Here is a 16,528-nt window from a genome sequence, read left to right on the forward strand (position 1 = left end):
GCTTCCTAAAAAAGAAAGGAACAAGAAATAGTTCTAAATAGAATGTTCACCATTGACAATCCTTCCTTCTGTTCCTTAGGGACGTTTTCACTGGACTATGAATGGAGTGGGCTTAGAATTCAATCACTTGTTCGGTTTTGGAGTACTGGACGCCGGTGCGATGACCGCTCTGGCTGCTAATTGGCGCTCCGTGCCTCCGAGATATCATTGTGAAGCCGGATCTGTTAATACTCACACGTGAGGCATTCTTTGTTATCAATTACGAAACTTCTGTTGCGTTTAATAATTATAGCTTGGGCAAATTCACTGACGCTTATTAAAAAAGAAGTATTGATTAGCTGATGTTCAGAATAAATGTAGTTATATATATAACAATGAGAGCATTGAAACTGGATTAAATTTATATTGGTCAGACGTGGGTATACTAGAAATTTCTCATACAATACAAAGCAGTGTTTTTGCGGGGATAAGTATTTGCAGTTTTTCCAATATTGTCATCTGCCCTTGGTAGTATTGTTAACATCCATGAGCGTCGGTAACCACTCACCATCAGGTGGGCCGTGTGCTCGTCTGCCTACAAGGTCAAAAAGTCACAACGTGCATTCCGTAATTCATCTTGAGACACGCGGTTTGGAAATGTAGGTAATATGGTGGGTGGCGCATTTACGTTGTGGATGTCTATGGGCTCCAGTAACCACTTAACACCAGGTGGGCTGTGAGCTCGTTCACCCATCAAGGCAATACAAAAAAAAAAAAAAAAAATAGAAGCGATTGTTATTGTTCAAGCCGAAATGTTAAATACTTCATGTTAAAAAAGGATGTAATTACTTGTACGGACTTCAAATGACAATGGTATATAATGACATTCAAATGACAATAAGCGTTTTATTGAAGCGAGATCCCGACCGATGGCAGCGTGACCTTGAAGATCGACACCACAGCATGCGCGGGCTCCCCCAGCGAGGTGCGCTACCTGGAACACGTGCAGGCTGTCGTCAGCGCCAACGGCACGCGACGCGGCGACCTGGAGTTCTTCCTCACCAGTCCGATGGGAACCAGGTGGCAACTCAGAACTCTCTGCATAATTAACTAATTTTGATATATTATCTTATACCTTTAAACGAGCAATTCTTGTATTTTCATAAAATTTATTATGCAGGGGATTTCGGGGGCGATAAATCGATCTAGCTACGATTTATTTTCAGAAAATGTTATTTTATTCGTGTTTTCAATAATCAACTCTTCCCGACATCTATTGGCGAATAATAATACTAATTTTCTTAATTGAGGGCAACTAACCGCTTTAAAGACACAACAAGATGGCGTTATCAAAAAAAAACCGAGTAAAGCTCGGTCATCATCTAGTTTTGTTTAATAGTGTTACGCGCTGGGGTTCGGGATAAATAAAATTCCACCAAAGCACAACTAAAAACTGTATTCAACACTTAAAAGACTTCACAAACACTTTCAAATTCTCAATTCGCTTCTTCCGCTTCGCTTCAGGTGATCCGTTTGTTGTTTCGATTCAAATAGTTCCGATTACTGACTAACTGCGTGCCATCCCTGCAACGCTTTTATAGTCGATACTACATCCCTAGAACTATCGAGAATATTCCACACATCTCTAGTATTGTTTCTGCTATCTGACAATAGATGGCATTGCACTTCTCGAGCGTTCTAGATTCTTCGATATTCGTTCGACTATTCGGCGATATATGGCGTTACTCTTACCGGCGTAACAATACTGTTAGTATCGCGTCTTGTGAACCCGCTTGGGCTACCACCCCTCCTATTTCTGCCGTTAAGCAATAATGCGTTTCGTTTTAAAGAATGCGGAAGCCACACACATCTCAAGGTCGGTGGCGGGATTTCCGTTGTTGATGTCTATAGGCTCCGATAGCCTCGTCCACCCATCTCAGCGATAGAAACAACATTGTTCATAAATTGTAATTTTCTGCTGCAGATCCATGATATTAAGCAGACGGGCCAACGATGGCGACTCCCGGGACGGCTTCACAAAGTGGCCCTTCATGACCACACATACATGGGGAGAATATCCACAGGGCACATGGATCCTAGAGGTGACAATTTTTTGATTCCTTTCATTAGATGGTTAATGAGCGTCGTGTTGCCTCTCCAGCTTTGAATGAGCAATGAAAAACCGCTATCTTATCAGACCAGATGTGCCACCAGAGATGGGTGACGGCATTTACCACCAGCTTTTTCCGGTGTCTATGGACTACTTAGCATCATCAGACTGCACTAGAACTCATATTCTAATCTTTCCGATCCAATTCCCATGGCAACTCTTAAGCTGGACGACTGGTCGTTTAATAATAAAACTTATAAACAAAACTGTAATTGACTGTAAATGATTATTAGTCAAAACACTTTTGGGCGGAAAATTTTAAGAGATTTTAAATGTTTAAGTTTCCTTAAATAGTAAAGCTAGCCGCACACACAAAACGATGTTGCAATGATTACTATTTTCCTCTTCCATTTTGAACAAATAACACGAACGTACGAACGCCCGCTCGCATTGTAATCTTTTCCTCAATTAAAATTTGCTGTGCGCCCGTACACGTCAATATTATTGACAATACTCTTGCCTCCCCTCGATATTGATGTGACAAAATCAGAATTTCCGAATAATCCATAATAATGTACACTGCCACAATATAGGGCGCACACACTCAATATTATTGACAATAATGTTTTGTGTGTGCGGCTAGCCTAAAGGTACGCCTCCATTGGCCCTCGCCGGACGCACCGCACGCCGGCATTTATGAGCAAAAAATACAAAGCAAAATAAAATCCGTTGCGTGCGGTACGTCCGGCGCGGCCAATGGATTCGTACCTTAAGAGAGTGAATGTTGCGTCAGGCTCGGTACAACGGTGGGGGCTCGTCGGGGGGCGAGTGGTCGGGCTGGGTGCGCGGCTGGTCGCTAGTGCTGCACGGCACGCGCGCGCCGCCCTACGCCCAACTCCAGCCTCAGGACCCGCACTCCAAGCTCGCCGTCGTCAAGAAAGCACACGAGGACGCGCTCGCCAAGTAACAGCACCCGATCTCGCGGACGCATACCTTCTATCATTTCACTTTCAGGAGACTTACGAACGCGCATAACAACCTCGGTAACCAAACGGTGTCTTCGTATTGTCAAGTCGGCCGTTTCTTCGTTTATAGTTATAGGCAATAATAATATGTAAAGGAGCTTCTGTCTGTGTGCTTAGTGAGAGTTTTTTAACGTTCTCGATAGCGTAAAAGTTAACGCAATTTTGTATGCAGTTGAAAACAGCGCCCCTAACGGCAAACGTAGGCTTTTTTTTTCCTACCTAAGCTGAGAGCCTTGAGAGGCTATAATCAGCGTAACCTTAACTAGTAGGTAAGCTCACGGGGTTCAAACCTGACGACGTTGCTAACACGAACTCTAGCAAGAGCCGTGCTTCGCAGAATCTACCACCGGATCGGAAACGCGACCCACTGAGAAGATCCGGCGAGAAACTCAGTGGGCTGTGTCTGAGAGTTAATTTACTCGTCGAGCCCTTCGTCGCAAGCGACAAACGACCCCATTCCATATATAAATATGAGCTAACTTTTACGCTATCGAGAATGTTAAACAAACTCGCACTAAGCACACTGGAACTATACCGGTACGGAATTCTGTTGCTAATATGCGTCCCGTATAAATTATCTGTGTGGTTGACGTGGACATCGGTGTGCGTATTGATTTCCATGTTTTTTGATCGGGTCGGGCCGTGAGATAAAACTATATTTTTTCATCGTAGGTCTTCTGATGTTACATTAAACATTACATGTATTTTAAGTAAATATATTGTTTCCAATTAACCATGTTATGATTCTGCAGTCACTTGTAATAGTACAAAAATAAGTATAGAAGCAACTCGTTTAGAAGAGAAATATTTATTTTTACAAAAAAAAAGAATGTATTCGGAAATGAACAACGCTATGAAATAAAAAATACGCTAGGTTAATAGTATATTGCAAATTAGATGTATCGCATTTTATTATGTATTTAATTTATATTTCGTCAATCATTTGTAACGTTCAAATTTTGTTATAAAAGTTATACTATATTTATTCTCAATGTGTTTTAAGGGAGCAGTTTTAATGAATTTATCTTCCATAATTGAATGTTAGTAATATATTCACCAACTTTTAGACATTAATGCGGCACTTTAAATGATACTGTTAAAAATGAAATAAAGATGTATTTAATCAAAGAGGATTCGCCGAAACATGATTTATTATAATTTATTTTTATTTATTATTGATACCTAATTCATGAAAGAACTTGCTTTCAAATTGTTTTTTTTGTTCTCACTCTTAAATTATATTTATTTAATACGAGAGACACAGAGAGAGAGAGAGAAAGAGAGAAAGAGAAAGAGAAAGCTATATTTCAAAAATTTCATTATTTTGTCAACTTGGAATTCGATGATTTTAGGTTAGTAGTAAATCTTTTGATATGTACACAAATGCCCTCGTTATGCTTCTTATATAATTATTGTACGTCCTAGAAAATCTTGTATGTCTGTATACATTTTTTTATTGCAGGAAATATGATCTATTGATTTTAAAAGCACTCATTTTAAAGTCACACAATTTTCTAACACAGGAAGGAGCGCTAATAACCCATAAAGTATGTAGAATGATGCCGCTGTACCTAATAAGTCTTATTCTTATTCTACTAATACTAACTTATTCTAATAATACTATTACTAGTTTTCTTTTCTAATCCAAACTGCTTGTTATGACTTCGGCTAAAATCTACAATGAAACCTTTTTTCTTTACAAAAGATAAATCATCTCCTTATCATCACTATCATTATCACTAGCAGCAACAGCCCACAGCCGTCCATTGCTGGACATGGGCCTCTCCCAATTTACACCACTGAGCCCGGACTCCGGCTATTTTATGGTGGATATGATGACCTCATCATCACGCGAACAAAAATCAATTTAACTTCCACATAATATGAAAGAGCATTCCAGAGCGGTACGCGTCTCTAATTACATACCTTACCACATTTAGTACTGAAAGTGATTAAATGAAATTCTTTCAGTGTTACAATGAAGCTTGTTACAATGAATGAAGGAAAATTACCAAAAAAATCGGTTTTGTGAGGTAATTTTACGTTAGTGTTTCTTTTGTTATGTCTATAGATATACACATACTTAAATAATAACAAACCATATTTAATCATATCGACGCTTGAAAGGCAAACATGACTAAGCGACAATAACGGCTTTGTACATTAATGATAGGCAATAACCACATTCGATGCGCAAAAAAATATATATTTCTAGGTCTATTAATATAATTTCAATCCTACAGCTACTAGCTAGATTCTAGTACAGCTAGATTCGTTAAAATAAAAATTGTTTTCAGGTATTTCAACTTTAAATTATTATTAGTCTACTGTAAAGTTCACGCATTGTCGCTTAGTCACGTTTGCTTTTCAAGCGTCGATATCTTATTTCATCATTAATACATATTCGATTTTTACTTTTCTGGTAATTAAAAAATAGTGGTCTAAGAAAAGTGAGTTAATGTTAATAAATATCATAACATCGCTCAAGAAAAAAGATGTAATAAAAAAAAATTAACATTCCATCATTTAGAAATAAAAATTGAGTAAACATTTTCTTTACATTTTCGTAGAGAACTTTTATTTAAATAAACGACCACACGTTCAACATATCACATAAAATAAATCCGACCAAAACGTACGTACGTACTTAATTACTTGAAAATGATTTAAACAAAATCTAATAAGCTATTTTTGTGTTAAATGTTTTCATAATTTGTAATTGTTATTAGTGTACCGTTTGTTAATACATCATATTTTTGATTAATCAAATGAACCTTGTTTAACCCAGCTAGACGAGGCACATTTGATACTTTCATTCATTTGAAATATTTATTTTAATGTTTGCCAACAAAAACACTAGAATATTAATAAAAAAACGTATATTAGGAAATGTATCTTTAATATTTAAGGTTTTAAAAGAATATAATATATATTTGATAAATACGCAAATAAATCTTCCCTTGGGGCCCAGCTAAAGCGGAAACAAATTGTTTTTGGCGTACTTTATCTATTTTCTTATAAATAATTTAACACTCGTAGTATTTATGAATGTTTTTATCTAATACATACATATATTATCTTGAAATACCGTCTAAGTATATAAGTGCGTCTAGTTTGTGTGCATAACAGTTTATCAAAACTTAATAGTATAATATAAAATATTAACAATTTAAAAAAATATAAAGAAGAATATATTATGTAATAATATTATAGAAATATAATGTGATTTGGTGTTGTATTTGAATTAAACGAAGTTTTCGTAATTAACGACCCTTTTCCCTTGAGCGATTCCGTATTCCTAATCATAAGGAAGGTTCGATTTAAAATCGAATGGTAATTGTTTATCGATTTCTAAACAGTTCTAGTGAAGCTGTCAAGTGTGTGATTGTCATCTTCAATCCGGAATCAAAATCGGAACTAATACGCACTAAATGGCAGGGTTATTAGGTAAAGGAGCATTCGCCTTCTGATATTCTCGTGCTAATTAGTCGTAAATATGAGCGAATTACCAGAGCTCATTACATTGAAAAAACGGCGCTGCACCTTGAGACTGATAACCACTATTATGTATTTGTCGGAGAAGCCACAATTATTAACATCATCATCAGACATCGCAGGGGCGAATAGAGTGATCGTGCTAAGAGAAATATTGAGTACACCAATCACTTTTGTTGTCTTAGAACAATTTAGAAATCTTCTCTTGACGTTAGCAAACGAAAACGAGTGATAGTACTTAGGACGGAGGCACCGCTAATCAAGAAGGCTGGTTGTTAAGTGTGTGATGGCGTCTATGCGCCTCCATCGGCTGGGCTCTGTCGTAGCCTATTTCTACCGTGAAGCAGTAATGCGTTTCGGTTTGAAGGGAGGGGCAGCCGTTATAACTATACCGAGACCTTAGAACTTATATCAAGGTGGGTGGCGCATTTACGTCGTAGATATCTATGAGCTCCAGTAACCACTTAACACCAGGTGGGCTGTAAGCTCGTCCACCCATCTAAACAAAAAAAAAATGGCACGAAGTTAGCCGAGTTCCGATGACATCGCAATCGTCGGCGCGGTCAATGTGCAAACTTCGAAGATTTGATTCTATGATAAAATTATGTTATTTCATCGTGATTAGAATACACATCAGATACTTAAGTTTTTTTAAAATACACCTACTGACGTCCGTTACAAAAGTCCTTTAATATACAAAATAGTTTGCAGTTAACATAAGCATGGAATAATATTTACATAAGGTCGGTCGGTTTTATTGTCTGAATTTTATATAGATCACAAACCTCAGTCAATATCTAGACTTCAAAGACAGAATGACGTCACCTGCTATATCTAGAATCGGAAAAACTAATTCTGTTTTCCAATAAAGTCACTTAAAATAAGAATTATTTTCCGATAACTCTGTTTAGAAGTGGCATCGCTGGACATTTTTGTGTCCAAAAAATTCCGCTGAATCTATTTGAAGGTAATATTTACTAAAAATGAAGGAACGGAACGGAGCGATATGGAGAGATGACAGATATGGAGCATGACTGAGTGAGAGAGATAGGAAATGTCGTGTTAGGGAGTAAGAAAGACGGCAATTGAATGCGGAACACTTAGTTTTATTTTTGAAGCGAGAAGAGGGTAGTTGCCCTACGCGACGGCAGACAGACAGACACGGTGTAACTCTGAAGAAGCAAGACATTTATATTTGAGTTACATAGATTAAGACGATTAAGACGAAATAAAGAATCAAGTTTGTGTGAAGTGATCAACCGTTTCACTGGCCCACCCTGAATATAAAACCCCACATAAATATCCACACGATGAGATACTTTGAACGAGTAAGCAACTTTTGGGGTTTCGTGTGTCGACACACAACTTACATACTACCAAAAGTAAGCATCTTGATGTCTCGCTTCACTTTGGATAAATTGCTTACCGAGATAGTCGGCATTAAGTTAGTACTCGCCAAGGGCGGATCCAGCTTTGGCGCCAGGAGGGGGTCACATAGTCAAATTTTCGATGCGCTCGTTCCCAAACGCTTGCCATCATACAAAGTTATTATATTATATTAAATTAATTAAATATTGAAGGTATTTAGTTACATAAAATCTGTATAGTGACAAAATATATAAATAAAATCATTATGTTCAATTAGTGGTTCACCTAAGTCCTGGAACCAGCTCAGGGGGGTCATGACCCCATGACCCCCCCCCCTGGATCCGCCGCTGGTACTCGCACACTCAGAAACGTATCGTCAAAACTGCAGCTCATCAGACATGCAACTGTATAATCAATAGCTAATAAATCGTCTAAGCCAGCGGTCGGGGAATCAGGGTAAATTACCCCAAATTGGGGAAAATGAAATTTTGGGGGGTAAAAATGAAACTTTTGTGAGTAAAAAATATAATTTGAAGTGAAACTACTTTAGAATCGTTAAATTTTTTGTTATTGTTTTCTTTTCAAAATTATCATGGAGGCTATAATATGAAAGATAGTAAAAAGAAGCGATATCGTTTTTTTTTTGTTCTTCGCCATGGGGTAATATCAACTTACACGAAAATATTTTGGGGTAATAATTAAAAAAGTTCTCCGACCGCTGGTTTAAGCGATGTCATCTTAATAATTATAATGTTTTTTTTAGAGATATTATGACCTGGTAACTGAGACCTTTAAGTCATGTCTTATATTAATTTATATTATTCATATTTTTATGAAAAATTATTTTATGGAGTGAAATGAAATGAAGACAATTAATTTGAGACACTAATCAACTGGGATGAAATGAGATGAGATGATATGGGATGAAATATAATCTCAGTAAAATGGTGGTCATTTACTAAGATTTTTTCAGTGGACTTTTTGGAGGATCCCGAGAAGCTACGTCCAGCGGCTTAGTTTCATTTTCCCACATTTGTGCACTTTCACAGATATTAAACAGTTAATAAACCACCATTATTACACATTTAAACCCGAAGAAACACTAAATAGACAAAATAAAACAAATCACACAACTTCACTCCTCGCGTTCCCGCCAAAAAGTCATAATCGTAATGTGACGTCAGAAGTGTGTAGATTATCTGGTATTCTCCGGCTATAATATATGCATCGGTAAAATAGTGTTGCTAAAATGGGCATGGAACATATTAGGTGTATTTTCTATGACACGTAGTGTATTTATTATCTGTGAATCCTCGTTATTCTTATGTTACCCTATGATGTTACCCCACCGTTTGTTTTGACTTCAATGATGTCACCTGTTGAACTGTCAAATTTGAGCGGCATTTTAAAATATATGAACCTGTCATGGATTTTCTGTGTATTACGAGATATAAGTAGAAAAAAATAAAGTAGAAAAAGAAATTGGGTTCATCGTTGTTGGACAAACTCGAAGCATGGCCAAGTTAATCTCGTAATTTACATAATGATATGTTTATGTATTTGTTTGTCAGAAAATCTGTAAATTATTTGGTACTTGTCTACTCTCGAAGCTATGCATTCTACAAACGACATAGCGAAACTAAAAAAGTTCACGTTATCATTTACCAACAATAAACACAATAATATGAAACAAAGTAATAAATCTGGTACAAAACTTTATTTTCACTTATATATTTACATTCACTGTGTAACAGTTTATAGTCACTCAAGTCAAACGCGCACTTTGGTTGATCACATTAAAAAAGCATTTCAGTATTGCACGTCACTAATCTTCACAAAACAGAACCGAATATGAGTTTTAGTATTGCGTTGTGTCACGCGACTTCCGTTGTCTTCATACAAAACATTGAAACATTCGAGGGAAGTGTGATTCCGCGGCCGATTCCAGATCCCTGTGCCAATTTTTTTATCCATTACTGAAAAAAGTTTAACCCAACGACAATACTTTCACATTCTTAATATTCTTGTGTACACTAATGCTATTATAATTTAGAAATCCCAGTTTCTTAAATATGTGTAATATTTTCTCCATAATTGATTTCGTGTTCGCGAGCATCATTCGCACGGGTCACCGCTCATGATTCAGTAGTTCCAATCGCCATGGATAGATGTCGCTGTTTTTTTAAAATTCTGAATTTGAATTGGTAATCCATTTCTGTTTTTTCTATGTTTTTGAGCGTTTAATGCAATATTGTTTCTTTGTTCGATACAAAATGTATGTTCGCATGACTTCTAGTTGTCTTATCTGCGTTCGTCTATCGTTTATTCGAGTGAGGGGATAAATGTTATTGGTACGTCAATTTTTGATTTAGTACTATCAACAATAGATGGCGTGCGAATCGTTTCCTTAGAACCACCATATTGAAAAAAAATCGACACTTAGATTTGAAGCTGGAAATCTTTCTTTGAAGTGATCAATCGTACGTTTGGTTTCGATGTTCAGACTCCCATCTCCGTGTTGGTCCTCCCGTTGTGGGAGTCCGGTACGTCGATCCCGCGTTCAGAATTCCCGTTAAGACCGCCACGCTCACGGGAACTTAATTGTCAGAGATCTGCGGACAAACGCTACTGTTGGAATCGCTGTTTTATTTATTTATTGGTTAGTTGGGTGGACGAGCTCACAGCCCACCTGGTGTTAAATGGTTACTAGAGCCCATAGACATCCACAACGTAAATGCGCCACCCACCTTGAGATATAAGTTTTAAGGACTCAGTATAGTTACAACGGCTGCCCCACCCTTTAAGCCGAAATGCATTACTGCTTCACGGCAGAAATAGGCAGGGTTGTGGTATCCACCCGTGCGGACTCACAAGAGGTCTCCTACCACCAGTAATTATGCAAATTATAATTTGCGGGTTTGATTTTTATTATATGATCCTTCACCGTGGAAGTCAATCGTGAACATTTGTTGAGTACGTATTTCATTAGAAAAATTGGTACCCGTCTAGGATTCGAACACCGGTGCATCGCTCAACACGAATGCACCGGACGTCTTATCCTTTAGGCCAATACGACTTCGACATCTTTAATTTCAACATCTTTAGACAAGATATCGAAATTAAAGTCAAGAGAATTGAGAGTTGAGTCTAAGGACAGTACTCAAAGCTCGTTTGAAAAAAAAATCGTAGCACATGAGTTTACCTAAGAGTCGCCATATCAAACCCTCTGATTTCAGATCGAATGTAATAGTTTTGAGTTCATACAACTAAGCAATATCAACAAATCAATATTGTAATTATATTGAAACTAGTTTATATTGAAGTCACCTTTAGTACGACCACCTAAGTACATTGCATTAAGATGCTCATGTTAAAAGTCGTCACAGTCAAAGTCAAAGTCGTCAAAGTCAAGACGAACAGACACGTTATTAAAAAAAAGTTATTAATATAAAAATAACTAATTAGAAGAGTATAATAGTCACCCATTGTCTCCTGTTGTAATTCTAGTTTGTACGCAGGATTGTCGTAGGGTGGTAGAGACGACTCTCTCGGAGCTGTTGGTACTGCTGCAATGTATACATCAAGTCATTAGTAAGCTCCGTCTCTACCGGCTGTTCAGCCGATATTGGGATCCACAGATAGCAATGACCTCAAATAGTAATGAAATTAACGATAGAATTTAAAGAAGTAGCTATAACTTTGGTGAAATAATAATAATGATTTTATATATAGCCAATATTGATGTATAATCTATGTCTGCTTTTGTTTTAGCCCTAAATGACATCACACGTAATGACGTAGCGTTCTGCCGAGTTTGGTAATGATGTCGCGCGATTAATACAAAAAGAATCGTCCGGCTCTTGACTGCTCTGACGTACCCAGCTACTTCCGCTACGAATTGGAAATTATAAGTGTATTGCGGTAGTGGTAGGAATAGCAGTAGGAGCCGCCCGTGCGGACGCGCCGTTTCACTTAAAATTAATACGCTTTAATTAGATTATTCTATATTTAAAAAAACAGTGTATATTTTCATATTGAATTAGTAAGATTTACAAAATGTCGTGGCCTGCAACCTCCTTGACAGGACATACGAGCCACAACGACCAGACATAGATGAAGACAGAGACTTGATAGGTGATTCGGAAAAAAACAAAAGAAAAGAAATGGAAGAGGACGAACGCCACTGGCAGTGATGATTCTTTTAAATGCCTTCATAAAAAGACATTTTTTTCTTACCTAAGCTGATAGCTTGCCTCAAGAGCCTTGAGAGGCTATTTCAGCGTAACCTTAACTAGTAGGTGAGCTCACGGGACTCAAACCGGAGTGATGCTAATACTGACCCTAGCAAAAGCAGTGCTTCGCAGAATCTACCACTAAATCGGAAACGCGACCCACTGAGAAGATTCGGCGAGAAACACAGTGGGCTAAAAAGACAAACGAAATATACGACAAATAAACGAACCGACCGTTCACAGTTTTTTTTGTATAGTTAAAACTTACGTGTGATGGGCACGGATCTAGGGCGGTGTCGTCTGACCACAACGTAAAGTAAACTTAACCAGTAAAGTAAACTTAATTTATTTCCTAATACGAAAAGAAATGCGAAGTTTGTATAATAAGATATCGGAATTCTTAAATGAGCCTTTTATTTCACGTTATTCAACGTTATTCTCGTTGAAATCCACGGGCTTCGATAACCGTTTAACAACAGATAGTTTAGACAAACTATCTGTTGTTAAAAAAACACATGTGTCATACAATTTAATTATAATTTGCGTAATTACTGGTAGTAGGACCTCTTGAGAGTCCGCGCGGGTAGGTACCACCGCCCTGCCTATTTCTGCCGTGAAGCAATAATGCGTTTCGGTTTGAAGATTGGAGCAGCCGTGTAACTATACCTGAGACCTTAGAACTTATATCTCAAGGTGGGTGGCGCATTTACGTTGTAGATGTCTATGGGCTCCAGTAACCACTTAAATACCACGTGGGCTGTGAGTTCGTCCACACATCTAAGCAATTAAAAAAAATATATATTAAAGAATTTATAACCAAAGTTTTAAGTCTTATGTAATATATTATTTATGGAACTATAGGGAAAACGTTCCTAGGTGATCAAATAAAAAACAAGTACATATTTAAGAAAGAATTTACTTTTCTCGGCAAAGATTGTTCGAATCGGAATTTTTCTCAATAATCTCGTCACTAGCCGCGTATTTAATTCACACAGTTTTTTTTTTCTAATTTATCTAAAAATTTAAATTAATATCCTAACGTGATTGCCAGAGCTCAAACTCAACGTTTAAACATCAAGCGTAAGTCGTTGCTGAATCATTCTAAGAAAAATCGGGTGCTGAAGTCATACAAAGAGGTTGAGCACTTGAGAGCTAGAAGACAGAAAGAATATATTTTTTTGACGGATTTCAAATTAACTTAAAATCTATACTAATATATAAATTTACAGTGGTTTTTACGGATGTTCCGTTATAACTACTGAACCGTGCATCCGATTGACTTGAAACTTGGTACCCATTTAGAAAATACATGTACTTAATGGATAGGCTAATGTTTATATGAGTATTGGACTCCCTATACCAGTTGCGTTAATGATGAGAATCTTTGTGGGGGTGAGAAATAATAATGTTAATTTTAAATGCCCAGCGAAGCGGATGGGTACAGCTAGTAATTTATAATCCATTAAAAAAAAAAACGGCTTTGATTTAGCAACAAACTTATATTCCTAAACATGATATTTTAGAAAAGGACCTTTTTGAGAAAATGTGTGTAATGGAATTTAATTGCTTGACCACGTGCACAATAATATGCTACAATCCTTTTCGTTCAGTATCTAAGGCATATTTGTGGAAATGAAGATACGGGTCCGCTGTAGCGCATATTGTTCTAGTAGCTAAATATTACATTAGCCGAAAATACGAGTTATCTACTATTTGTTGACGGTTTTATGTCAAAAACGTCTCTTAAAGTATCAAGAATGAGAGCACCGCGTTTAAAACACAATGAAAGTCGACCAAAAATATTTATCTTACGAGTATTTTTAAACGGAGTATACACGTAAACGGTGTAAGAAGTGCTCAGACTTTGAAATGGCTTGTTTGCTCATTCAATAGTGAAATTTCTCGGTTACTTAAAAAGGAGATTCGTGTGATGGCGGCACAAAACGATTCAAGTAAATTGGAGCACTTTGCTTGAATCGCCTGTAAGTATTGAAGATAAGTGTTTGGGCGAAAATAGTATAATAAAAAAAAGAAGCTAATAGCATCCAATATCTTATGACAAATGGTAAAATATCGTATAAGTTTTTATAGAAAGAGTTCGAGATGACAAAAACGTGTTCTATTCTTTTGTTTTCAAGAGCACTTAACACAAAGCCGACTCAACCCTTTTTTCTGTCACTGGCTTTAATGGAAAATCTTCAAGGTTAATTTTTTTTTGAGCGTTTTAAATATTCGATTGGTATTTAATAAGACGAAAATGTTTTTGTCCGTGTCTTACAATGTGAGGGAGCAACGGAACGACAGGTTTTTATTAAATTGAAAAACATAGTTTATATCTCGAGTACAGTACACCCGTTTTAGAATTTAATTAGAAAATTTTAAATTTTAGAATGAAAATTTCAAGTCGAGCGTGCTCGCATCTTATGCAATACAGTTTAACGATCAATCATCGCGTTAAACGCGAATTTAATTAAAAATAGTGTTTAATTAAAAATCCATCATAGTCCTCAATCAATTCATTAACCAAATAATGCATTTCATACGTACATCTCTAAGTAAAACACTACATCAGTGTAAACATCCAGCCGGAATCTGGCGTTGATGTACCAGACGTTTCTTTCACGAAGAAAACATTTTATACATTCCACTTGAGTTCCTATTTTCGTTTAGCGAATATTTCCTTTGGTTCGTTCGAATCTTTTTTTATAATAGGCTTATTGAAGCTTGATCGAAGTCTATTCTTTCATTCAGCTTGGTTAGATGTGTTGTTCGTCACGTTTTTTCTTTCCTTCTCTTTTTTTGTTTACCAATAATTGAAATATCACGTTTTCCGGAAAGCGTCTTTTCGATAAAGGATAATGAAATTGTGTCCGCACGATTGGATATCGGTGCTTGAGCTTTTAGTCTTTCTAACTTGGTTTTTTTATTATTGATTACACGAATCGACGAGCTTAAGGCCTAACTGGTATTATTATTATTTGTTATTATGCATCAGGCCATAAATTAAATAGTTTAAGTTATTTTCCATGTTAAATGTTTGTGATGTGGCAGTACTTTTTTTAAATAAATAAGTGGTTATCAGAGCCCATAGACATCAACAATGTCAACGCCGGTACCCACCATGAGGAAAGAGTTCTAAGTCAGCTTTTATAGTACAAAGATTATGATGTTTCTTATCTGTGGTAAGATAATTTCATTGCCTTGGCAACCGGAGCCTATAGATATCGATATAAGGGGCTTCGCCCACCCTAAGATCTAAGAAGTCTAAGTATCAATTACATTGTACGTCAACATCCTATTTTGGGCTTGTTCTCTTATTTACCCTTAACAATGGTGCTATTGTTACGTACAACATTACTCGGAAAGGTCAGATTACTCCTTTTCAATACGTGATTCATCCACGAACATGGTTTGGCGTTGCTTCTTCTTCCTAGCGTTTTCCCGGTCTACTCCCAGGGTCCGCTTTTCTTCTTAAATCTTGCCCGGTCTTCGGCATCCTTTTGGGTGAGGTTATTCTCCTCCATATCCTCTTTTACCACATTCAACCAGCGTTTATTTGGCCTACCGCGGGGTCTTGGACCTAGAACGAAGAGGTTGAGATATCTGTTTCCGACGTCGTCTGGGGGCCTGCGGCTTATGCGGCCGGACCATCGGAGATGACTTTCCTTATCTGCTACATCATGAACTCCAACGCTGCCGGAGATGTAGTCGTTACGAATGCTATATAGTCGCGTATCGCCACACATCCTACGCAGCATCTTCAATTCAGTGACGTGCAGTTGCTGGATTTTTATTTATTTATTGCATATATGGATGGACACCCTGCCTGGTTTTAAGTGGTTACCGGAGCCCATAGACATCTACAACGTAAATGCCGTCACCCACCTTGAGATATGAGTTCTAAAGTCTCAGTATACTTAGTCTGGCCATAAATACTGTTACAATTAAAAATAAACAAAATATTACATTTGAATTTGGAATCTGTCATTTTTATATGATTTCTCATTGAGTTTTCTCATTTTGGCGCCAATACATTGTACAATATTAAAATGGAGTGGGGCAATAAAGAGAACCGAATCGCTGTGATTGCATTACACAAAGTAGGTATGGAGCCAAATGCAATTTTTAAAACCAGCTATGTGTTTTCTGATCGGCAGCTACTTAACATCGGCTATTACTCTATCGCTACTAGAACCAGTCATCACTAAGCGAGCCTCATTTCCGACCCGTAGTCCGTACGCCATTTCTTTTCAGCTCTGAAAAGCTACACAAGTACCAAACGGAAAAGTTAATGAGGCTTTAAGCTTGTTGATCATCTG

General features: G+C 37.1%; 2 protein-coding genes and 1 long non-coding RNA gene across 3 annotated transcripts in view; 1 reads left to right on the top strand and 2 right to left on the bottom strand.

The window, feature by feature from the left end:
• The window catches only part of amon (prohormone processing protease amontillado), a 92,770-nt gene extending 86,407 nt beyond the window's left edge, over positions 1-6,363 (top strand). Inside the window, exons 11-14 of the mRNA XM_028178933.2 lie at positions 80-237; positions 895-1,059; positions 1,964-2,081; positions 2,883-6,363. Of these exons, the coding sequence (XP_028034734.2) occupies positions 80-237; positions 895-1,059; positions 1,964-2,081; positions 2,883-3,056 (615 nt within the window). The 3' untranslated portion in view covers positions 3,057-6,363. The remainder of the gene's footprint in view (positions 1-79; positions 238-894; positions 1,060-1,963; positions 2,082-2,882) is intronic.
• Positions 6,364-9,675: 3,312 nt separating this feature from the next.
• On the bottom strand, positions 9,676-12,521 carry LOC149499893 (uncharacterized). The gene is made up of 3 exons (XR_016325375.1): positions 12,478-12,521; positions 11,460-11,543; positions 9,676-10,589 (listed from the first exon to the last, which is right to left on the bottom strand). It is a non-coding gene; the product is annotated as an uncharacterized LOC149499893 (long non-coding RNA).
• A 3,134-nt stretch (positions 12,522-15,655) lies between these two features.
• On the bottom strand, positions 15,656-16,453 carry LOC149499894 (uncharacterized). Its single transcript, XM_089738564.1, has 2 exons — positions 16,388-16,453; positions 15,656-15,991 (listed from the first exon to the last, which is right to left on the bottom strand). The coding sequence occupies exons 1-2, from the start codon at positions 16,451-16,453 to the stop codon at positions 15,656-15,658; spliced, it is 402 nt and encodes a 133-aa protein (XP_089594690.1).
• Between the last annotated feature and the right edge of the window lie 75 nt (positions 16,454-16,528).

This window comes from Bombyx mandarina, chromosome 25 (assembly GCF_030267445.1).
Source record: "Bombyx mandarina strain Sakado chromosome 25, ASM3026744v2".
NCBI classification, from domain to species: domain Eukaryota; kingdom Metazoa; phylum Arthropoda; class Insecta; order Lepidoptera; family Bombycidae; genus Bombyx; species Bombyx mandarina.

Coding starts and splice junctions, on each gene's coding strand:
- LOC149499894 (XM_089738564.1), bottom strand. CDS start 16,453: ATGGCGTACGGACTACGGGTCGGAAATGAGGCTCGCTTAGTGATGACT. Junction 15,992..16,387: donor CTGGTTCTAGTAGCGATAGA/GTAATAGCCGAT, acceptor ATAAAAATCCAG/CAACTGCACGTCACTGAATT.